This window comes from Lutjanus erythropterus, chromosome 10 (assembly GCF_056507025.1).
Source record: "Lutjanus erythropterus isolate fLutEry1 chromosome 10, fLutEry1.hap2, whole genome shotgun sequence".
Lineage (NCBI taxonomy): Eukaryota > Metazoa > Chordata > Actinopteri > Lutjaniformes > Lutjanidae > Lutjanus > Lutjanus erythropterus.
The window spans coordinates 8,749,976-8,774,990 of NC_139326.1; the positions used below are offsets into that span (position 1 = coordinate 8,749,976).

Genomic DNA, 25,015 nt, shown 5'->3' on the forward strand with positions numbered 1-25,015 from the left:
TATTTGCACAGCTTTATCTTGCTGTCAGACGAAGCCACTGTTATCTAAGCCAATTATCACTCTCTGCAAAGGAAACAGCAATTTTGCTTCACAGAACACAATAGTTGCTTGTCTACAACTATCTCAATGTGTTAGGTTGTTTGTGTTATTGTGTGAAATCCAAACTGACCCTTGAAAAACCAAAGTCACACAATAACACAAACTAACTAACAGATTGAGGCAGCTGTAGGTCAGCAGCTCGTGTTTTCTGTGAGGTAAAATTACTGATTTTGCCAATGGAGTTCTGTCGGTTTGCAGAGAGTGATATTTGGTCTATATAACAGCCCTTTCCCTTTGGAAAAGGCTGTCTGGCAGCAAGATAAAGTGGCAAAAATATTCCAAATTTAGAATACACTTATACTGATATGGAGTTTTTTCAAGTGGGCTCTTTTTTAAGTGGCTAAAATACATTTTGCTCCTGAGCTTGTCCACAGCAGTACATCTACTAGTTTCCTGCATGGGTACTCCTGCTGCTTCTCCAAATTGGGGTCATACCGATTGGCATCTACTGTAGGCAGTACACTGACTATGGATAAGTACCTGATACAACCCCACTTCAAACAGTCCAAACTATCTCTTTAAACCAGGTGTTAAAAAGACTCCCTGTCCTGTTATCTCTGTGTGCGATGAGGCAGACTACTCCCCCTTGCTTTTCCAATCTAATCCACAGACTGTGACGCATACATCCTCTTCTTCAATCTGGCATTTCCAGTAGAAGAAGAACACCAGCTGCATGATTTATGGGACCATGTCCAACATTTCATTTGCAGCATTACTCAAGTTTTACTCACAGATATTGAGTAGAACGTTCTCTATATGACATGCATCATCGTAACATCCCCTCTATCTAATCTAAAAGTTGAAGTTAGATCATTCAGACATCACAGACTGAAACTGATACACCTAATAACAAGGTAAGACCGTCGATGGTGATTTACAATGTCATTACAGCGTCTCTGTGTCTGAGTTATGACTGTGTAGCTGTCAGCGCAGGTTTTTCATGCTCCATAACTGAGAACTGACCTCTGGGGGGATTTCTCTCATGATACGTCTGGTTTCACAGCTCGTCACGCGCTGCTGTCATCGAGGCGAACAGATGTGACCCAGTACCTGCCGTGACACAGCCGTGGAATTGAAGTCCTGTGATATTCAAATCTGTGGAGGCAGATTTTTTTTTTTTTTTTTTTAGTAGACTGACTTTTAAACTGTTGCTGCTTTATCTGTCTGTCCCTGTGCTGATCAGAACATTTTTCTCTCTTCGCAAAATCACAGAAAATTTCATTCATGTTGCCATCACAAAAACTGTAGACCTTTGAGAATTTCTTTTTATTTGTGTTGCATGTTTTACTGGAACGGATTTGAAACTTGGTGTTCTGGCAGATCCTGTTTTCAGTGACTAAACATCAGTTGAAGATATCTCTCTTTCTCTCACTGTTGTTGTGCAACCAACTGTCTGAGGAGGGTTAAAATATACTGAGATTGAAGCTCTGTAATAATTCTGTCTTGCGATCGCTTGCGTGTGCACATATGTGTGTGTGAGATTAGACTTTGGTGGTCAAAGGTCACTGTGACCTCACCAAACACATTTTGGCCATAACTTAAGATTTCATATACTAATCATATCATTTAAATAAAAATGATGAGGTGATGACATTTTGATACCTGATATCTTAAGTTACAGGTCAATATAGTGGTAAGATCCATATTAAAGCTACTACAATGAGTTTTTAAATACTTATGAAACTGTCTCAGTTTAATACTGATGTCTCTTTATGACCTACATAAGCAAATGAGACAATCCGTGACAAGATCGGCTATTTCGATGTCTGCCACTGGGTCAGATTCTCCAAATCAGATGAAATGAGCCTGTGTTTACTTTTTCCCAGGCAAAATTACAGTAAGGAGTACATGAGCTAGTTAAGAGGAAGAAGGAGAGGATTTTTATTTAGATAATTTTATTTTTGAAGTTATATTTTGTGGTTACGGCGGAGGAAACACTACCGCTTTTGTCCACAGGGGCCAAGTCTTCACTACATACATTATATGGGTCTGGACAGACATGAATTCAAACTGTAACTAGACTGATTGGTGGAGACAAACAGTTGCAAGGCAGTAATCCCATATTTTGTCTGCTCTGTTTTATATGACCACTGACAGCTGACGTCTCACTCTTCTTAACTGACTGCTAGGGGCCACAAGCGATCGACAACGGCTTCACTTTTAAATCTTGTTTCAGTTAGGGACGATGTATGTTTGGGTCAAGTGAATGTTGAAGATGCTGGCGGTTGTGGTGGCATTGCAGTAGGTGCTTCACCATCTGTTGCCTGGTGGGGATCTGCACTTTACTTAGTGCATTTCTCTAGTTTTATTGTTCTTTGTGGATTTTCCAGCAGATTTTGTTTGTAGTGACTGTAAATCAGTCTTTATGCAGTAAACTGTATTGAAAGTGAGAATGAAAGCTCTGTAATGATTCTCTTATTTTATTTTTGTGGCTGTTTGCTTGGCAGGCCACAATCAGACCTTGATCAGTTCCGTCTGTCTCATATTTTGAGACACTTCTGCCACAGTTTAATTTTGTGTGTGTCACTCTGTTCACATGCTTCACAGAGTGTTTGTTTATGTCTGTTTATGCCTGGGTGTGTATTTGTGTATGTAAGTGTAGGTCTGTGTCTCAGTTGCTGAGTGGGAGGGAGTCGGGGTGTGGGTGGGGTTCAGTTTTCAGATTGGGTCTAGATGACAGTCAGGGCTCTTTGTTGTGGTTTGGGGCCCGGCCGGTCTGGGGCCCTCTCCTGTTTCCCTGCCCTGTTCTGCTGTCACACTGTGTGTTAGACTAAAGGCCGACTTTAACCTCTCAGTCGGCACAGACTCCACAGTCGTGAAAATAAAAGGTGGAGCTGCTATCTGAGGCGATAAGATGGTGCCGATTAGACGCTCCAAATGACATTTGGATGATAATCATCGGTCTGTTTGTTTTCTTTACGCTTTCCAGAGTATCATATGGATCTCCTTAGGGTTCTTTTTTGTTTTCTTTTGTAGACTGGCTGTCTGACCACTGGGCTTTCTCTGTATTCTCATTTATGGAAGCCAGTTTCTGCTAGAGTGTTGAAATAAAACATGCTGCAAGTCATTGTGATGAGAAGTGTCCTCATAATAATGATTTATTGACTCAAAATAACTAAAATCTCAAGATAATGACTTACTTTCCTCAATATAATGAAAACATTTTTAATTGTTTTGAAATACTAAGTTGTTATTTAGAGATAGTTTCTCATTATAATGACTTACAGGATCTTTTTTTTTTGACGTGCTTCCATGCTGAAGCACAGACTAGAGGTGACAGTTTATGCTGATAGAAACTGATGACCAACACTATCTTTTACAGTGGATTTTAAACCAACTGATCAATCAATAACTGATGTTTTAAAACATGAAAATTGTACAATAAATACTTCCACTGCAAAAACCAAAAAGCTTGATTTGGTCCTGTCAGGTGGCTGTGAGGGCTACTTTATATTTTTGAATGGTCTTTCATGCTTTTAGCTTGTTGAAAATCCTCGTTACAAATAGTTTGTGCATGATAAACAAAAGAATATAGATACAACCAGTCAGCGGTAAAAGAAATTGGAAGCTTAGCATCAAAGTCTGTACTGATTCAACATGTTTCAGTGTCAAGTGCACAATAATGTCTATAACAAGATGGAATTAAGACATGTTGCTTCAGCAAAACTATTCTTAAAACTTCAAAATAGAAATAGAACATTGAGGAATTGAATCACATAATATCTGCTGAACATAATGATAAATCACTGTTTAAACCTGTTCAGTCTAACCACTGCAGAGGCATTGCTGTGGTTCAATAATCATCTCAGGTAGCTTAAGCTCCTCTGGAAGGGAAAACAAATTCAAAATCGAAGAGTATTTGGTGGAAAAAATGGTTACAACAGTATTCTACTCTGCCATGCAGCACTGTGGGGACATCAGCTAAATGGAAGTTGTAAACATTCAATTATTCTTCTTTTTGGGCCAAAATGTTTCAAATGCACATGATAAATTTGGTGTCTGAATTATACTGTTTCATGTTAAAATAGCCATTATTGAAGGGAAGAAGAGAAACATCAATACAACAGGTGATTCCAGACTTTTGAATGATAGCGTGTATATATATATATAACACTTCCGTCCGTAATCTGTCTTTGGTGTGGCACCACTGGCTGACAGAGTGACCCTCAGCTGTGACTCCAGCATGTTTCCTCCAGCTGATTAGGTGTACGGACAGGAAGTTTTCCATATTCCTCCACACATCCGCTCAGAAACAAGAAACGCACCGGCTATTGTTTTTAAGGAGTCCAACCCCTTAAGAACGTACTGCACAGGAGTGTGTGTGTGTGTATCTGCGTATGCGTGTGCAAGTGTGGGATTTCATCCAAATTTTCTAATCTTTTCATGGAACAAGTGATTCCTGTCAGCGCTGTGTTTACCTAATCCTCTCTGTTTTGATCAAACCTCACTCAGAGTCGGTGTTGGATTAACTGATTGTGTAATGTATTGCTTTCACTCCTCCCTCGTGGCGGCCAATTAGCACATCTGGCCCCGCTGCAGTCAGACCCGGGCCTTTAGTCACACGCTTACTAATCCACATCCCATCAGTAGGTAATCACCATTTTAACATCAGAAAATCCCGGTCAGGCCCGAAGCTGTCAGGCCTCTGCACCAACCACTAATCTACTGTCTCTGAATACCTGATTCTGCCTCGTCCTCGGTGGCTCCCGGCCAAGAAGCAGCGTTGTTCTGTGTTTGAGCGAGTCGTCCGCCTGCCTGCCTGCCTGCCTGCCAGTGTGCCCTGTCATTGAGATAATAGCTGTTTTCTGTCTGTTTTTGTTCAGCCTCTGGGCTTTTGTCATAAGGTGTCAGTCTTTGTGTTTTACTGCAGGGAGATTTACCTGCAGCGTGTTCTGCTCCGGGGAGCTGCCACCGGTGTAATCGGGAGACTAAAGAAAGACTAAATGGATTAAGTGGCACTGGAAAAATGAAATGTTGTCCTGTTGCATGTTCATCCTTTAAAGTTGAGGTGAAATGAGAAATGCATTTTTAACCTTTTTACATCACATCCTCTGTTGTGTTGTGCAACTATTTAACAATATATCAGAAAAAATAACTTTCCATTTCTTCAAATTTTTATGTCAAAGTCATGGAAAATCTGTTCTTTTCTTTTTAATGTAAAATAAAATATCATGGCCGCTTACATAAGCTAGAACCAAACACTTTCAACCAATAATATTGTGGCGTCTGCTACACCTTGCTGTAACTGGCTGGTCAACAACTTATCAACACTGCTGTGTGAATAATGATGAGGAAGCGTGTTGATCTTTTAATGCTGCCCTTTATTATCTGAACAGGAAGAGAATATGTGCTGTGCTGTGAATGGCTACTACTGCTGAGCCGTGATTGGCTGGCTCTTGTTGCCTCAGCGACGTGTCCGTGTGATTGCCCGAGAGCCTTTCTAATGCTGTGAAACCGTAAACCACTATCTTTTCCTTATCTTTTTTGTTCCTATGCAAACCAAAGTAGTTTTCTTGCTTAAAACTAACCAAGCTGCAAATGAAAACTGAAAAGTCAACAATGTCCTTAAAGGAAAGTTAACAGTGACATATAGCTTCACACGGGACACAAAGTCCACATGTGAAAGTTCAATCATCCACCATGACCTCCTTGTTAAACTGCCAGCCGACACTCACGCTTACAGCCAATTGGAGCACAGTAGTTGTAACCAATCACAGCAATATAGCTTTACTTGTTGGCACAATAGCTAACCGCTCACTGTTGTTAGCTTGGATAGCCACACACCTAATGCTAAGTTAGCTGACTAAGGAGACAAGGACAGCAAGGAAGACACGGTTGTACTGTCTTACCTGTCGTCAATCCTTTTACAGTCTCTGAAGTGGTGTACGGTCTCTGTCTCGCCATGTTTACTGAGCGCTCCGAGTCAGGCGGGTTAATGGACTGCTACCATGTAGCTGTATAGCTGGGGGGGTTTGCGTTAATGCTCATGCACCACTATTAGCTACTGCAACAAATCCCTCCTTTACTGCCTGTTTTTACAGGAAACATGTCAACATGTGGAAACAAACAACACTCTGATTTCCATTTTATGATGACTTTAAAAAAACATCCACATCTGTCGATGAAAAAGTGAGAACAGCTGTGAGAAAAATGGCATCGCTTCATTAAAGCAGCTACGCCTATTTTACCAGAATTCAGTAGTGTTTAAATTCATGTTAAGTGAATATTTTTCCAGTCCAGCTGCACGCCAAGATCCACTTTCAGAGAGGACTGACTGGATATGAATCGAGTGCATGCACGCACACAGTGTTTTGTGAGCACCCATAACCCTCCCTGTGTGCATTCACCTCAGCTATTTCTCTTTCCACCTCAGAACAATAAATCTCTTCTCCTACCGTGTGTGTGTTGGTGTCTGCGACAGATTAGCCGGGTGATTTAAACTCTCGAGGGTGGAGGCTTTTCTTGGGGAAATGACCCGGCTTGCTGCTGCTTGCACCACCGGCTCCTCTCCCCTCCTCTCCTCTGAGGTGAAAGGGCTTTTACAGCTCCTTTGTTTTCACTGTTTGCCTGTGTGAAAGACTTTGGAGAGGACATGTTTTCAGAGTGATGGAGAGCCATATGGGCAAGCGTGTGGAGAGGGGTGGTCCCAAAAGTCATGTCAAAGTCATATACATCAAAACAGTCATCCTAAAAGCAGTGGTGGAAGAACATTCAGATCCTTGTCTTACGAAAAAGTACCAATACATCAAGTAAGTCATGTGAGAAACTTTGGCTGGGATGCTGGGATACAATTAAGAATAATAATGAAATAAAAATATACAGTGATAGAAAATACTTAACTGCCTAACTTTACCTGACTAAACCAGATCATCACAGTTCTACTGAGTAACTGGTAAACCTGTTAATTGTAGTTGAGTAGAAGTGTAAAGTATCACGAAATAGAAATATTCAAGTAAAGTGTAAGTACCTCGAAACTGTGCTTAAGTACAGAACTTGAGTAAATGTAGGGGAGACCAGGGGCAACTGTAACACACAATTCCTCCAATAACATGAATAACATAGATGTTGCTATCTAGCATGCAGGATTTAATCAGGGCTGCAAGACTGGGGCCAACTGTAATGCTGTGTTACAACTGACCCCAGGCCACATGGCCCAGTGTAAGCTGAGTCAAACTTTCCTGTTAATGTCAAACTTTTCTGTTAATGTTAATGTAAATTACATTTAACCCAATTCAAAGACTTAAAATCTACAACAGTTAACAATAGAATAGTTGCCTAGTCCTCTGAAAAAAATAGAAATTGCTTTGAATGTATACTAGGGCTGTAACGATTATTTTCATAGTCAATTAATCGTCTAATAGTTGTTTGCCTCTAAAATGTCAGAAAATGGTGAAAAAAGTTGATCAGTGTTTCCAAGATGACGTCTTCAAATGTCTTGTTTTGTCATCAGCCAAAAGATATTCAGTTGTTTATTATAGCAAAAGATACCTAGTTTATTTCAAGTAATTTGTGAGTTATGAAGGAAAATGTAAAAACATTACAATAGCCCCCGGTCTCCCCTACTCCGTTACTTTCCACCACTGACTAATACTTTATTTTCTAAAACTTTCCTGCGGGGAGTGATCTTCTTCTCCCTCACGATGAGCTCTTTAAATTAGTCAGTGACCCCCTCACCCCCTCCTCTGTTGTTGATGTTGGTGAAGAACACCAGAAGAATGTGTGTGTTTTAATTAATGTGCTTCAGTGAGCAGCGCGCAATGTGACGCTGGTTTCCTGTAGAGAGGTCAGTTTGGCTTGATCTCACCCACGCCACAAGGAAGGATACACACATTACACACAACACACACACGTGCTCTCCCTCCCTTCTCTCAAATACACACACACACACACACAGACAGTCACAGCTGTATCAGGATTAACGCGCTGGAGAGTACAGAGGAGAGAACAGGATGACTCTGCTCTGACTTGTCATGTATATTCTGGTGAGAAAAGGCAGATGCAATGGCTGTAAACCAGTTTTCCCAGAGGGCAGAAGCGGAACCATCAGGGCAGTTTATGGGTGAAAGTCTCACGGAGTGAACTTTCGGATTCTCTTGTGAGGAACAGAGGAAACTGGCCACCAAACAGCTGGACTGATGGGGACGCAGACTCGACTTTAAATGCTTATCTCCTCCAGAGTACGGAAAAATTATTCCTTTAAAAACACTTTTTGCAAAACCTAACTGTACCCAACCCTGAAGGTGAAGTTGACTCGTGTTTTGGGAGCTGATATTTGTGTTAGATTTGGCAAAAAAAAAATGCCAGGAGAGAAATTAATATTTAAAGGGTTAAAGCAATAAAAGATTAAAGAGATCTTTGGCACTGGGGATCTGAGCTATGAAATATGTATTTGACTTTGCCAAATGTTTGTGACCCTGTGACCTACTAAACTAAACAGAATTCCTTCTTAAATATCTGCAAGTAACGCTGCAACTGTCATTTTCTCGATTAACCGATGGGTTGTTTGGTTCGTAAAATGTTGAGAAATGTTTCCTGAAGCCCTAAATGACACTCTTGTTTTGCACACAACCCAAACATATGCAGTTTACTGTCATAAATGAGAAAAGAAACAAAGAAATATTCAAGAAGCTGAAATCATAGAATTTTGGCTTTCTTTCTTAAACAATAATACAAACCAATTAATGGATCAGCAAAATAGTTGATGGATTAATAGTTGCAACTCTACAAAAAAAGTTGCATCTGGACTGTTGGAATCATTAAATTACACTAATATATCACATCTAGACTTGAAGATAACATTTCTGGGTGTTCATTTTCACTCTCACTCCCCCTTTAAAGACGAGTGCCAGCTGACACGGTTATAATTTCTCCATTTATTATCACGCCAGTAAAAAAAAAAAGAACAAAGCTCCTCTCCCCGCCATGCTTGTGTGCTGCTGTGGTATTTGCTATTTGTTTGTTTAAAAAGGGCGTGGGGTCTGCTACAGTAGTCTCTCCCTCTTTTTCCTCCCTCTTTTTTCTTCTTCTTCTGTTTTTTTAAAAGTTCATTACCATCACCAGAGGCGCGTCGTAGCAGGGGTTAATTTAGCGCCGGGTTGGGGAGCGTCAGGGCGCACACAGTGGACCGCTTGTGTCGATCACTCCCGCAGAGGCGATGCCCTTTTGTGGAGAGGTCTCTTGTCACACACAGAGGACAGACGGTATTCACAATCGGGACACAGGGACACAAAGAGGAGAACTGCATTTTAAAAGGCTCCATTCTTCCCCCGCGGCCGCTGGGTGTTGACTGTGGGTGTTTGAGAGGATCTTTGTTGCCCGGAGAAAAAGTACAGAAGAAGAAGAAGAATACGCGCCGTGAACGGGTTGGGGGAATTTTTATGGACAGGGTTACTACAGTGCAGCCGATGCTGTCAAACACTCCACCTCTGCCTGTTCTCCCGTAGTCTTGTTGCGGATGAGGAGCGGAACTTTTACGCATTGTTTTACGCACTGATTTGTACGAGGACGCTGTCAGAATGAACTTTGTGTCCCCGGTACCTGCGGGGTAGCGGTTTGAGACAGATCTTTAACTCCGGGAAGAAGTAATTTTGTGGATATATACTGTTTATAAAAGGATGCCAGTTGATAAATTCGCAAACATGGAGGAAAAACTATGGATATTGGAGGACCTCAATATGATGTACATCCGTCAGATTGCGCTCAGTTTACAGGTAAAAGTTTGATATCACTTGTTTCTTGCGTTTTTGCTGCTCTTATTTGTCACCAATTTATTTTGTGGGGTGTGACAGTGTGAGGAGCGTGTGTGATCATGTTTCAAACTATTTTACTTTCCTTTTCTTTATTGATCGGCTGTCATCCGTCCTCAATACAAGCAGGTTCAATTATAATCATTCTTTGGGAGGGTTACTTTAACAATGTATGCACAGTTACTAATTACCTGTAAAAAAAAAAAAATGTTGTCAGTAACCTAATCCAAGTATCACAATATTAAAGTAATGTAACTTGATTACATTACTTTTGGTTTACTTCTAATGTCAGTGGTTGGTCCATAGGGATAATGGTCGTAGTTGGTCTGTGCTAAAAGCTAACGTTTTTGTATCCTAATGTAATCTAGTTAAATGTAATCTGTTACTCTCCAAGCCTGGTAAGAACTCAGGTCTTTTTTCAGACGTTTGAATAGTGCATCTCTGTGTTGGCAGACCGGGTCTGCAGCTGCGCCTCGGCGTGTTGTAAAGTTTACAGAGGGGTTGCTTGAAGAATCTTTCAATGTGACAAACAAGTCGAGCTGACACTGGTGTGGTCTCCCCCTCTTTACAGATGGCAAAGCTCTCACTGACAGCAAACAGAAAACAACACTGCATGCCATCCATCTCTGTGTCTCCCCTTCCAAACTGGGGTTCACGCACAGTCCACAGCTGCACATATGGGCCTCATGAGTCCCTGTGGGAGTCTGTGTGCATGTGTCTGTGAGCAACTTATATTGTGTTCTGAGTCATTCCATAGAACATGACATATGATTATCATCTAACCATCTCTTTTAGCAAATCTCGTGTCACAATTATGGCTGTGTAGTTATGGATTTTTTCTGACCACAGTGAAAAAGCAATGTATTCCTGTGGAGTGGCTGTTTAGCACGACTTCCCAAATAATTATGTTTTATTGGACTTTATTGAAGGATACTGCTGTAGGCTTGGCGTAGCTCTTTTAAAGTATAGAGCAGTGCATAATGTGCGTGCAGCTAGTGGAGCAGAAACATATAGCGGTAAGTCATCAGTCAGGCAGTAAATGTACAGTACAGGTTTCAGTTAATAAACACTGCAGCTCATCCACTGGCAATCCCATGATGCCTCGGGTTAAGTGTTGACCAATCAGTGGGTGACTTGTTGTTTGAGTCGCTCTAATCGAAAACACATTACACAATGGAATAACATTGTTGCAACAATTTGCAACAGTGACTGTAATGAGCTTACTGCATTAATGTGGTGATCATCACAGGCCTTATCATGATACAAGGATTGAGACTGCTATCAACAACTATCAACTATCTTACTGACCTGTGATTGGCCTAAGTCGCACAATTTTCTAAAGGCTGAATACAAAACCAAGAGATGCAGATGTCTAGTTTTCTCTCAGACCACTTGAACTATAATATGCTGAAAGGTTATCATGGAATTTTTAAAAATAAGCTGTCTACCCCAACTTTAACAGTTACAGAGGAAATAGCTGAAGAGTGCGTCTATTTGACTCTTAACAGAGTTGGAAGGAACAGTAGACACATGGCCATTGGAAATGTTACAAGAATTTCAAAGAGAAAATCTAATAGACTTTATTTTCTGGCCCCATAATCGAAGAAGATATGGTGCTGTCTGTGCTGCAGCTGTTTGGAGGTGTAGAGGCAGACCGGTTCTAACTGAAATCCAGTCCAAAAAGCCTTCAGCTGTGTGACACAGGGGCTGGAAGAGTGTTGATATCACTCACTGGTGTGTTGTACCTGCTAGCAGTCTGGCATCGTTCTCATGTGTGAGGTGTTTTCTTTGTTTATCTACCTGTGCCAAGTGCCACAGAGCGTGCCAGGTGTCTGGCTTTTTACCACACAAGAGGAGATATGTGACTATGAAATAGCACACACTCCTGCCAACTTTGTGCGAAGCTGAGTTTATTCTCTTTCTGGGATGTCAAGGTTCCTTAAATGTTGGCCTGTCTTTGAAAGTCTCATCAAACTTTAGAGCCACTTGAGCTCAAGAGTACAGAGTAAAAGGGATTTCCCTCGCCTGTAGCCTGAAAACCAGCTATCACGAGGTCTTTTTACCAACAAGTATATCAGGTCCTAATCTACTTATTAGTTCCTGTCACAGAGCCTCCTTTGAAGCAGAGTCTTGTTTATATCTTGGACACAGTCTGCAAAGTGGGACTTGGGCTGAATATCAAATCTAGGGCATTATGGGGGAATGTAGATAGGCGTCTCTGTCTGCTGATCGTTGTGCATTTAAGCATTTCATTGTCTCAGTTCCAGTTTTATTCTCGTAAATGCAGTTACCAGGGCAGGAATGTATAACAACAGATGATGAGCTGTTATTTAGCCCTGTGGGAAAACTCTTCTTGTCGCTTCGCCTCCTTCAGAAGGAGTTCAGAGGTCAGGGTCGGCTGCGGAGAGGCATTAGTCTGCAGTAACCTGGTGAGGATCTCAGTTTGTTGTGCTCGTCTTCAGCTCGTACGAGTATTTTTGTTGGGTAACACTCACTTGTTTGTTCACATGCTCGCTCACTCCCCTCAGTCACCTTAGCCTCCCCTCCCTCCCCCCATGTCTCCTCTGCCTGGGTGGGTTTATGAGACAGGGATTCTTTGTATGTTGCTGAGCTGCACGGCCCACAGTCCAACTGAAATTTCAGCGAGCTATGGATGCTTATTTTGCTCCAGAGTCTTTCATAAACGTCCTGTTAGGTGATCATGAGTTGCAGCTATTACACTGTGCACCCTTTTCCGCTGCTTTTGTTTTCCCTGCAGCAACATGAAAAGCCATTGAAAGCCACTACCAGCCCATGCACATGCATACATTTACAATATATACAGTAATACATGTTGGTTGTTAGTTTTCCTTCACTCATCGTCTTACAAGATCAGCGTATCAGTCCATTTTTAAAGAAAATAAACAGTGTCAAAGTGAAAGTAAAAAGTGAGAAGATCATGCATGTCCTGAGGTCCCAGCATTCCTCAGACATGTATAATTGCTGTGTCAGGAGGGCACACAGAAAATTTTGAAGAGTTAATTTGACTCAATTTGAGTAAAATTTTACTCCCAAAAAGATAGTATTTGGTCCCAGTCCAAAAAGAGTAAAATTTACTCTCGTCAAAGAGTTAAATTTTCAGAGTTATTTCTGCTCTATCGAGAGTTCATATTTTACTCCACAAGATTAAAATTTACTCAATTTAGCATAAAGTGAGAACAACTCCAACACCATTTCACTCAATACAGAGTTGTATTTTACTCTGTTCAGAGTAGTAACTGCCTCATAAGAGTTCTATTTCTACTATTAATAAAGTTGTATTTTACTCTGTACAGAGTAGTAACTGCCTCAAAACAGAGGCCTAATTCTACTATGAATAGAGTTCTATTTCACTCAATAAAGAGTTGTATTTTACTCAATATTGATTATAATAACAACTCTGGATTAAAATGTTTGAAATAAAAAAGACAAGAAATAAAATTCAACAATGTAATTGTATTTTTCTTAAATGCATAACATATGCACTGAGCACTCATAATATACATGTTTGGCCTTTGTAATATGACAGCATTGTATAATACATGCAACAAAAATCTCCATGAATAAGGCTCCACAGGCAGGGTAATCAATATGAGGGGAAAAAAGTCTTTCAGGGTGACACATCCCTATAATTTCATAATAAAACAAACAGAATATTGCAAACAGGTATGCACACTATCACCACACCATCAGTAGCTGCAGATAAGGCTGTAAATTTCTGCAATAGCCATCAGCCCAGCCAAAACATTCACACCCAATTGGTGGGCCATCACAATTTGGACACAATGTGCTCTTTGAAATTGGGTGGATTAGATGTATCAGATAAAAGAGGAGAAAATAAAAATAAATTAGAATTTGAGTTATGGGCAAAGACATTCTGAAATCCACTGTTCATCCCCAGTGCAATAGTTAGCTTAGCGATTCTTTTATCACAGGAAACAGTATGGAACAATAAATGAACTTGAATCATCATTATTGTATGACATCTGCATATCGAATGCTTTGTAACACAAAAGCTCTTTGACATCAACAACATGAGGTCCATCTGCAGTACACACAACTTTAAATGCATAAAAATGCTCATCCATACACACTGTTTGTAGTGCAAATGTAAACAACAGTAACCTCTCATCTTTAAGAACAACATGGTGGATTTTGTGAAAAACTGGCATCTCATTAAGCACTTTCAGACAAACAACTAAACCTGGACGATACATATTTCCATGGTGTTTGGCCCATCTAACATCTAACACCTTAGTGTCAATTGCTACCTGAAGAGCCTCTGCTATCTCACAGCCCCTGTCCATCACATTTAAAGCTACCATTTTACTTGGACCAAGCACCAGTCTGTCGGGCTCAAATATCTGCCAACTATATGCTACTTGACTTTGGTGTTTCTTTGCCAATGTTTTAGTTATATTTTTGAAGCTTTTTAGTTGCTTTTTAAAGAAATTGTGCTTCGCTTCATAGCGCATGCACCAGGTATGCAAAAGTGGTCCAATTTTACGAATACATGTAGGATAATGCACCATAAAATGATGCTTTGGCAGTAGCTTCTTTTTGGGAAACAAATGCTTGAATAACCCATGGTGCTCTGAAATCAAATGTTTCAAATAAATGGTAATGCCAGTTGATAACATAGGAGAAAATACAATATCTGCTATTTGAAGCAACAACAGAAGCAAATACCAGTGTTGATCATCTCGACAAACCAAGTCTCCAAATATAAGTGGTAGATTGCGAAGTAAACACCAAGATTGGATCGCATTTAAACCTAAGTCATTTGAGTCCTCTACTAACTTCAATGCAGGTGGCTTGTTGTTTTGTTCCATGTAGCCATAGTTAAAGTTCTTAATTCTTCTGTCTATTTCCTTTGATGTTGTGTAGTTTTTGATCAAGTGTAGTATTAGCAGCTTCATTTCGTATTGTGCCACGCCCTCCAAGATATCGTGCATAATATCTACAGAGAAGTTTTCACATGTATTGAAGTACTGCAAGGAATTTAGAACACAAGAACGTTTAACACCCATCACATACGGAAGACTAGCAGTTTTCTCCATTATCTGGCAGTGTTCTGCGTGAAGTGCTTGAGTTCGCATCACTATCTTGGGTGAATCTTCTGTGAATTCTGTCTGAAAGTCCTCTTTCTCAGCAAGACAAAAGCGGCAACAATATCTGGCACTGAATGATTCTACGAAACCAAACAAACCATGAAGGCCAAGGTTATCACCAGTAACTTGGACAATAGTTCCATACACATTTTCCTCATACAGTCGGACCGGAATTCCTTTAGTCTCCAGCTCTTTAATGTCTTTCACAATTGGAGCAAGTATTTTAGAAAAGCCATATGTTTTAATGTCTTGTGCATGGAATAAAGCGACCAAATGAATATTAAGCAGCATTGAGTTGTGCTTTGGAGAAATATTACGTAAGGTGAAATAGATTGCTCCTAATTTATGTATTCCCTTTTTACTGCCCAATGGATTTGCGCATTCAAAATCATCATAGAAAAGTTGCAACTGAATTGCATGCTTCTGTTTTGAAAATAAAGGATGACTCTTGAAAAGATCTCCATCACAAAAGTCATTAAGAAGATCTTCTCTTGAACTGGAATGACTCTGCATCATCTCTTTTATCTTCGGGTGTTTGTAAATTAAGTCTAATGTTTTCAAAATTGGGATATAAACAAATTTATCAGTAACAACAGCTGGATCATAAGTTCCAGTAGTCCGATTGCGCCGTGTATCAAATCTTGTACCAAGAACAAATTCAACGGGTTCCACCCTTCCCCACTTCTCTGTGAAATACTGCCTTCTTTTAGTTTCAGAATTTAAGACACCAAAGGGATTTTCAATTTTTTCAAAGCACTGATCAATTTTACACTCAACCTCAGTTTTGATAGGTTCATGTAAAGACAGACACTGCTTCACAGATTCTTTTGCTTGATTTTGGATATCATCAACAATCTCTTCCATTGAAGTAACCAAAGAATTAATGATTGTTTCACCTACACCTGCCACTTTAAGTTCAGCCACTGTTGCAGCACAGCTGTCTACAAGACTCTTATTAAGGAGGACTGGGTCAGAAGGGGCACTGTTTGATGGAAAGTCATCAACAAAACTTCCGGCTAAATCTTCAGTTGTAGAGGGGCCTTCACCAGGATCATCACAAGGTTCATGTGCTTTAAGATGCTTTCGAAACCCAGAAAAAGTACCAAAAAAATGACAACAACCAAGTTGACCACATTTCAGACGAAGTGTCTTTCCTGAACAAAGTCCGTGGATCAACTTTAAGTGCTTAATTAGTGAATTGGCATTTGCCTGAGGGCCTTTGCAAATAAAACAAAACATCTCAATCACAATCAGTGCAGCATCAGAGCCCTCAAAATAGATCTTTGCAGTATAGCATCAAAACCCTCCAAACCAAAGCATCAAAATCAGTGCAGCATCCGAGCTCTCATCTCTTTGACCCTGGGATTCACCTTGGTGGTAGCAGCATCAATCTGGTAAACAGCGGTTTGCAAGAAGTGGTAGACATTGGCCAGATCCCTGTTGTATGAGGTAGCGAAGACAAAATGAGCTTTAAAAAGCTCGTCAAAAGAGGCAAGAGAATCTGGTGACTGACACGGGATAGCATGTTTGTCAATCACAATGAAATATTTGTGTATGGCGCTCCTCCGGGTCCCCACAGCCAGTAGATAGGGTTGACGGCTCTCTGTGATGCTGTCCAGATGCCCCTCAACACTGGTCCCAGTCTGTTACAAGAAAACTTAATTAGTCTTGCTATTAAAATTAATCTGTTGCAGTTAAGGGCCCCATCATCACCACCAGAATCACTTAATGAAACAAAACGCAAGATGAACCATAACATTTTCAGCCTTATATTTTTTATTCTGCTAAATGTAAAAGAAATAAACTTATTCATATCAGCATATCTCAGGCTGATGATAGATCTGTGGGGAGCAAAATCAGATAAATATCACAGGGCCCTCACTGATTACAGATGAGTATGGTCATCGCATGATTTCACAAGAGTATAGTTTTAAGGTTTAATATTATGGCCAGAACAGTGAGCCTTCTTAAACTTCAATTAAACTGTAACATTACCTTGATAAATTTCACAAGGTGGTCAATGGCTTGTCTGGCGGAGAGCTTTCCTGGTCTCTTGTTGCGGCCATGAGGTGATGGTGGCATGAGGTGGATAAGGAGCAAGATGGAGGACATCTCACTGTCCCATCCTGAAAATACAAGAAAATTCAGAAAGACATTTTTACTAAACTGTTTATATTTTTGTTTCAAAACCATTTCCCTCTTATTATTATTATTATTTCTTTAATTCAAGTGTACCATCATCCAGTTCTTCTGTTGTGGATTCAGCGTTATGAAGAAGATCTTCAAGGTCGCTTGTCTGGGTGAGGCCACGGCTTTGTTCAAGGACTTTCTGCCTGTAGTGAGTAGGCCACTTCTCCAGGAACTTAGCAGAGATGTCATCACCAAACATCAGACTGAAATCCTGCTCTATCTGCAGACAAGATGGAAAACAGAAAACAACATGGCATACATTGTTAATACATGCACCAGGGATGACCAGGGATGTGATCTGTTTAAGGTCATTTTTCATTTCAGCTCGATTTTAATGCAAGGCAGTTTAAGAGCGACATACCATTCCCGTGATGTCAAGAAATCTCGGAAAGGTGGTGAATACTTCAGAGGACTTCACTGGGTCATGAACCATTGCTTGGCGATAGGTGAAGGTCTGTTTCATCTTCTCCTTGATGATTGCTTCATCAGTTGTATGCTGCATGAGTGCGATGGCCTCATGACACTGGGTTTCCGTGGTTAGCTGGTTTTCCTTACTGACGGGGGTTCTGTCACCAGAATCTGGACCACCTGTAACAGTTACCAGTGAACAGTGACCTGTAACAGTGAAACCACATACCGCAACAAGACAGAACTTGCGACCCCAGGAAATTTTAAAAATTAGTCCAGAGCTCATTAATGAAAATTAAAAAAAAACTGTAAATTCTTCAACAAAAACAGAATATAAAATGTCTGCACGCTGCAGTTGGGAGTACGGATGGTATGAAATTAAATGATCAAAGGTGACCTGATATCTGAGGTAAACATCCACTGTGACTGAAAATGCCCTTTAAAAATGAATTTAACATGTGAATTCTCATTAAAAAAAATCTAACTACACTCAAAATCATGTACCTGTCAGTGGCTGAGGGTTTCTTTTCTTTTGTCCCTCTGAGGCTTCTTTTTGAAGCGTTTTCACTCTCCATGCAAGAAATCCACTCCCATCTACTGGATTGTAATACTGCTCCTAAAAACCAAGAAAGCGTTTTATTTTTCCTCCTTAAAAAACTAACATGTCCTTGTCTGGAGAATTGCTAAAATCAAGGTCAACCAGTCTGAAATGTGCTGTGTTCACCTTGTTGAGGTTAGGAGAAAGGGTCAGCATACAAAAATGTTAAAGGGATAGTTCAGGTCTTTTGACATGAATCTGTATGGCATCCTCATCAGCAGTGTAGCGCATCAACAGTGACTTACCCCCGACTGCATCCGGTGAGCGGAGTTCTGGCCTGGTTTTGGTGTTGACGAAGGTAGTCCGGCTAGTTGTCTGGGGTCACGAAAATAAAGCGTTTTGCTTCTCAAAACAATATGCGTTCAAAAGAGTGATATATTTGCATCACAAAACTGCTGTCCTCAAAAAAGTCAGACCTCAAAATCGCCTGGCGCTATTTTGAACGCATACTGTTTTGAGAGGCAAAACGCTTTATTTTCGTGACCCCAGACAACTAGCCGGACTACCTTCGTCAACACCAAAACCAGGCCAGAACTCCGCTCACAGGACGCAGTCGGTGGTAAGTCACTATTGATGCGCTACACTGCTGATGAGGATGCCATACAGATTCATGTCAAAAGACCTGAACTATCCCTTTAATATTTGGTTGAAATCTCACTCGGTTTTTGGATCAATACTAGAAGTATTGATTAAAAGGTTAGACTTGTTTTATGTACTTACATAGCCCAAAGTGCCCTGGGGATCGGCCAGGTATGGAAACAAGGCAGTGATGCCCTTTGCGTAGTCCTCTTTAACACGCCTTGAAGGACTCGTCCTACAGTGCGCGCACGCGCACACACACACACACACACACACACACACACACACACACACACACACAGAGAGATCCAAACAAAAGTACTGCTATGCCGATGCCTTCTGCATTTGGTCTGTACCAAATAAAATCATAAATGTTTGGGTTGGATGTTAATTACATGACAACATACCCATGTTCACTCGCCATGTGTGCAACCAATATCTTCACCATGTCACGTCTTCTGGAATCTGTTAGGCTTTTTTTCCGAGCATACTCTGTAAGGATCCTCTCTCCACCAGGTTTCTCCCTCAGAATGTTTTCAATGATCTAAGTGTGTGGGGGAAAAAAGAGGGAAGGGACACAGGGATTTGGTGGCCAATTACATTTACAGTGATAAAAATGTTAGCCATGCCCCGTATTTCTCTGCAACTTTACTTGGCCACTCCCCCTCCCCTTTTTTTATCAGAATCACCATCTTGATCACTCCATCTGCAAAGCTTACCTGAGCAAGACGAGTCAGGTCATCTCTGTTTCTTTGGGCAGGACTAGACTGCAAAATGATGGTGTCCTCTGAGTCCCCTTCATTTTCTGCACCAGAGCTGAGAAAGGAGCTGCTGCTGCTGGCAATGGAGTGGCTTGTAGAGGGGCTCACTGAATCTAGCATGTTGACATAACAGGTGTGATTATAATAACATGTCACTAGCAAGAGGGGATAATCTGTGATAAGAGTAATGTAAAGATCACGTTAGATTAGGATGGATCCACACACCAAGCTAGTTATTCCTCAGATGCTTTCTTAAGTGTCAGAAGAGGTAATTATTCAAAATGTCATGCAACATGGGTAAGTCTCTCTTTACTATGTTGCATTACAAGGTTAGCCAGGATTGTATGGATTATAAGACTCCAAGTTAAAAAGTGACTCACCGCCAAAATCTGAGCCCTTGGACAAACACACCTCAAGCACACCCAGGTCTGGTTTTGTTACAAGAAACGCAAATGCATCCTCATCAACTTCAGTGTTTAAATCATCATAGACTTTTAGGTCCAAGGTAGGAATGTCAAATTTCTTGGAAACTGTGAAGACAAAACAATATTGCACAAGACTGATATTCTGTTGTGTAATTAATCTTATTTTTATTAAAAGGTCACATCAGCGTCACTTTAGATCCGAACCACTTAACAACGATCTTATACTCCAAAAATAGCAGATCTGCAAGCTCATACTGTAGCACGAGTGCCATGCTGAGCTTGTAGATCTGCATTTTATTTTTTTTTTAAATCATGAAGATTTTTCTAACTCAAATAATTCTTTTTCTCAGGGTACACGAAACAACATTTAGAGATTCCAAAATCAAATACATATACTTCTAAGGGTCCTTGACAGTAATAATAATAATAGTAATAATAATAATAATAATAATAATAATAATAATAATAATAAGACAGCACCACTAATTTACACATGAGGTTGTGCAATTTTTTTCACTTACCACACTCCAAAAATGATTTGAAGGTCAGTTGCCCTTCATAACAAATGTATTTCTGGCGGTCTCTGTACTTCACTCTTACAGCCTGCATCCTTTATGGGAAAAAATAAAAAATAAAACAGTTACTAAGATGATATCGAGCACAACAATTCATGCATTGAATGCTACAATTAGCTTAAGTACTACAAAAGCCCCATCTACAGGTAGGCTCCATACCACTCTGCATTTGCACCTAATTAAATGCTGTTTGAAAGCTGGGTAAAATAATTATTTTTCTCGTTGGGTGCTTCAAATGTGTTAACATGCGTTTCAATTCACATAGGCAAGGCAAGGCAATTTTATTTGTATAGCACCATTCATACACAAGGCAATTCAAGGTGCTTTACAAGAACTTAGAAATACAATAAAATAAAACATAAAAATTTCAGATCATTAAAGACAAAGGCTAAAAGAAAGACAATAAATACAAAAATGCATTTACCTACCAAACGTAATGTTGCTGCTGCGCCAGCACACACCACAACACCACATCTCTGAGCTGCTATTGGAAGAATGGTTGGGGAACCAGTTTCATTTGAGTTCACCACGTAAACCTCGCATAATTCCATTCCACTCATTGCTACACGGGGAAATACACAACTTATTTGTGTAACGGATGAGTGTTCCTCACAGCCAATGTCTCCATTTGTGTCTTACAACACACACACAAAAAAAACACTTGCTAGCCGAAGAGCAGGTAAAACCGTAACCTTAGGTTAAAGTTACAAGACTCAATTCAGAGTAAAATACACATGCTTGCTAACCAAACAGCAGGTGAAAACGGTCCACAAAACCCCCCCAAAAAACTAGCTAACCAAAGAGCAATTTAAACGGGCGGTGTAAATGCTTCAATTCAGAGTAAAATACACGTGCTTGCTTGCTAACGGTCCATGTGTAGGTTAGCTAGCTAACCGAAAAGCAATTAAAACTGTCGTGTAAATGCCTCAATTCAGAGTAAAATACACGTGCTTGCTAACTGTCCACACAAAAAACCCCACTCAAAAACCTATGAACAAGTCCGGTAAAACGTCATGACTCAACTCAGAGTAAAACACACGTGCTTGCTAACCAAACAGCAGAGAAAACAGTCCACACATACAAGACTGGCCCATAAAAAAATAAATTTAAACACACTTACTAACCGAGAGCACAACTAAAACCTTCTTCGATAAAATGGTCAATAAACAGTAAGCTCAGTAAAAACACGTGGTAAATTAAGCTAACGTGAGTGAGGCTCGGTTTAAATTCACATCTAGCTAACAATTTGTACTGAAGCTAACGTTAGCATCGACATTGGCAGTTATGCAGTGTGTGAGACCCACAAACTCGCCAGCTGCAATGTTACTCACAAGCATTACCTTTCAAGCAAGCCAACAAAAATTCTGCTGACATTTTATCTTAAATAAAACCGTTTAGTAAGCTACTTTGCTGACTTACCTGGCTTACCGCCGTCCACCACTTCACCTCGACCTTCCACTGCAGGGATAACAGATGGCGGCAGAAACGAAACCTAAGAAACATTAGTGGGCGTGTTCTTGATATTACTCCAGTAGGATTTTCTCTATTTTTTTCCTCCTACTCTAGTGGCCACTGGAAATAATTACAATCCAAAATGAATAAAAAATACTCTTTTAGAGGAAAATAATGGTAACTCTGAAAAAATTACTCTCTCATTTTTCCTGTGCAGAGAGAGCAGGCATTGTGTTATTTTCAGGCTCTGTTGGAAGTAACATTTCTGCTCTTCAGGTTTTAACAAGTCTGTTATAATAGGAATGGAGCATTCTTGGCTCCAATCTACTGTTTTCTTTCGTCTCTCCCTCCTCTCATTTGAGGCCCTAAGCAGAGGTGGGGCCAAGTCTTTGCACCAGATGTTGAATTATTGTATTTGTACTATAATTTTAACAGTTGTGTGATATATGATCAATAACTAATGATAATCTTACCGTTTCAGTTAATGACTGATCACAACTGATCACATCATCTTATCAGCATCACACTGATCAAGCAGCTGGTAAAGCAGTTTGTAGATCTGGGGCTTTTGTTTTGACAGATAAAAATAGAAGGAGTGATTGTATAATGGACTGTATGACTCTGGGTCAAGTGATACACAGTTGTTGTCTTGTGCAAATGATGGCGCCTCTATGTAATATGGTGCACATGGTATAATTTTGCAATTCAATGTGGCATCCTGGCTCCTTCCTAGGTTGTTTCAGTACACCTTTATATAATAGTTTTTGATAAAATACAATCATTTTAAAGTTACAGCACAATATTGCTGTGTTTTCCATCTGGCAACATGCACTTAAGTCCCAGGTTAAGCCAAGTCTTAAACCTTGAGTTTTAGGTCTTAAATAAGTCATAATGTAACAACCTCACTGATTTAAAGCATTACTAAGCATTAGCTTGCTAACTGTCCTTTGTTCCTAGTTCCTCTGTACCTTCTACAGGTTCAGCTAATAGCAATGGTCAGTTCTGACTCGTGATACATCAACAACTGCAGCAGAACCGAAAAAGGGAGTCTCTCTTTAATCTTTCATCAGATGACATCACTGGTATGATCAGCAGCAGCCAGAGCTGTAGACGCTAAACGCCCCAGACTGCACCCCTCCTGATGTGAGGTCAAGACACACATACACGCTCACACATAGAGAAAGTATTGTACTTTGACAAACAATGACTGACTTACAGAATAAAAATGCTCAGACAAATCCCGCTTTTATAACTCAGGCAAAAAGGAGTGACCTCAGAAACCCTTCTATCAAATGTCCACATTTAACTCTGGCAAAGCCGCGATCCATGGATTCACGGCCAGTCTGCAGCCTAAAATTAGAACAGGGAGAAAGAGTCCATCTACGGCCCGCTGGCTGTGGACGGGACAGAGGGACAGGACAGGTTGGACAGACCTTGAGATGGTGCAGAAGGTCGCAAAGCAGGACAGGAAAAGGGGACATAAGAAGCAAAAAAAATAAAAAAAATCTGTGTATCCGGATCTGTGGTGACAGGAAATGATGTGTATGTGTTTATGAATGGCAGTGGGTTGAATGACATCATGTTGTCGCTCCCGGTGGGAAAAAGTAATTACACAAGACCATTTCCTGTTTCCCATCGGCCACCTCACTTCTGAGGGCAATCCTGTATTCTGTGGGCAAAATTCCTTTCACGCTTTGCATATGACTCACGAAAAAGTGGACTCAAGTCACAGATTTGATGACTTTAGACTCGACTTGATACCTTGTTCCACCAGTCAATTAATTTCCCTTCAATTTCATTTATTTATTTTATTTCAAACATTTTATAAAACAACAATAGCATGTCAAGTACTACCCCCATTGTACTAATCTGTCAATAAACAATCGATTACATGATCCCACTCTCTTCCCCAGCTTCCATCTCCACAACTAAACCACTATGCAAGTCCCCTTCATCCTTAATCAACAACACTTCAATATGAAGAAGCTTAAAAGCAAAGAAACCCAGTCACAACAGTATCAACATTAATGTGCATTTCATTTGTGTACCTCTCAAAAATAATTTATTTCTACATCTTTTTAAACCGTCTGGAATTTTTATATTGTTTGACTTCCCCCAGTGAGTAACACAAAATCACCCCACAAATTAATTCATACATGCTCTTAAGATTGAGGATTATAGCCCCCTTTCTCTGTCCATAAACATTTCCAGGAAGTTGTTTTATTTTTCTTGCTTTGAACATTGTTTGTGCAGTCATAAATTCCACCAGATCCCTGAATTTCAATGCATTTGACCTTAGAAAGCTAGTGTGTTCTCGATGTTCTCGATGTCCAACATCCTAATCCCTTTAGATTTTAGTTTAATCATCACACAGCATTTCTTGTAATGCTTTTTAATTCCACAGGGTATTATGTGAGTAATCAGAAAACTTTAATTTTAATATTAATCTCTTGAAGTCCTCAAGCAAAAAGAAAGACTCACATTGATCCTAAAATGTTGCGGTCATGGAATCTCAACCTCTGATCCTTGTTGGCAAGGGCGAGCTCGCTTGGGGGTCAGGTGGGGGGTTTTTTGCTGCCTCACCCGGGACTCATGTTTGACCTCTCACACGCTCCCAAACCCTAAACTTAGCTGCGGCCGTGCCTCAGATAGTTCTGCAGATTCTAGACACCACAGGCGGCCTCAAATGTCCACTGGCCGGCATTCACGGAGCTTCCTTTCATTTGATCTCCGATCTGTGGTCAAGCTGCCTCGACCAATTGATCGAGTGGGACCTATCAGGAGTCTGTTCGCTTAGATCAGTGTAACCTCTGTTTGTATTTGAAACCGATGTGCTCTACTTGCACACTTACACAGAAAAAGCTTTTGTATATGATTCTAATTGTTCCATTGCATATATTTGTTGTCACTCTGGTTATTTCAACATTTCCCTTCAAAGCTTTCTAAAGATCTTCCATGGTAACAGATATTCAGAGCCCACAAACCTCCTACTCTCTAAATGTAGGAGGTCCAGGGGGGCAAAGGCCAAATTGACAGTAGTTAATCCCTGCCTG

General features: G+C 40.4%; 2 protein-coding genes across 3 annotated transcripts in view; one reads left to right on the forward strand and one right to left on the reverse strand.

Annotated features, from left to right (window-relative positions):
* Positions 1 to 25,015, forward strand: part of rtkna (rhotekin a) — a 103,307-nt gene that overhangs the window by 20,698 nt on the left and 57,594 nt on the right. The window contains exon 1 of one of the 2 annotated variants that reach the window (XM_084728135.1): positions 9,156 to 9,809. The exons of the other annotated variant lie outside the window; for it this stretch is intronic. Within the exon in view, the coding sequence (XP_084584261.1) occupies positions 9,714 to 9,809 (96 nt within the window). The 5' untranslated portion in view covers positions 9,156 to 9,713. Of the gene's footprint in view, positions 1 to 9,155; positions 9,810 to 25,015 lie in introns of those variants that run through there. 2 annotated transcript variants of the gene reach the window in all.
* Positions 16,300 to 20,544, reverse strand: LOC146320008 (uncharacterized). Its single transcript, XM_084727701.1, has 10 exons — positions 20,457 to 20,544; positions 19,891 to 20,040; positions 19,397 to 19,623; positions 19,157 to 19,293; positions 18,891 to 18,984; positions 18,077 to 18,188; positions 17,526 to 17,752; positions 17,210 to 17,384; positions 16,970 to 17,100; positions 16,300 to 16,617 (listed from the first exon to the last, which is right to left on the reverse strand). Exons 1-10 carry the CDS (start codon positions 20,542 to 20,544, stop codon positions 16,300 to 16,302), a joined length of 1,659 nt encoding a protein of 552 aa, XP_084583827.1.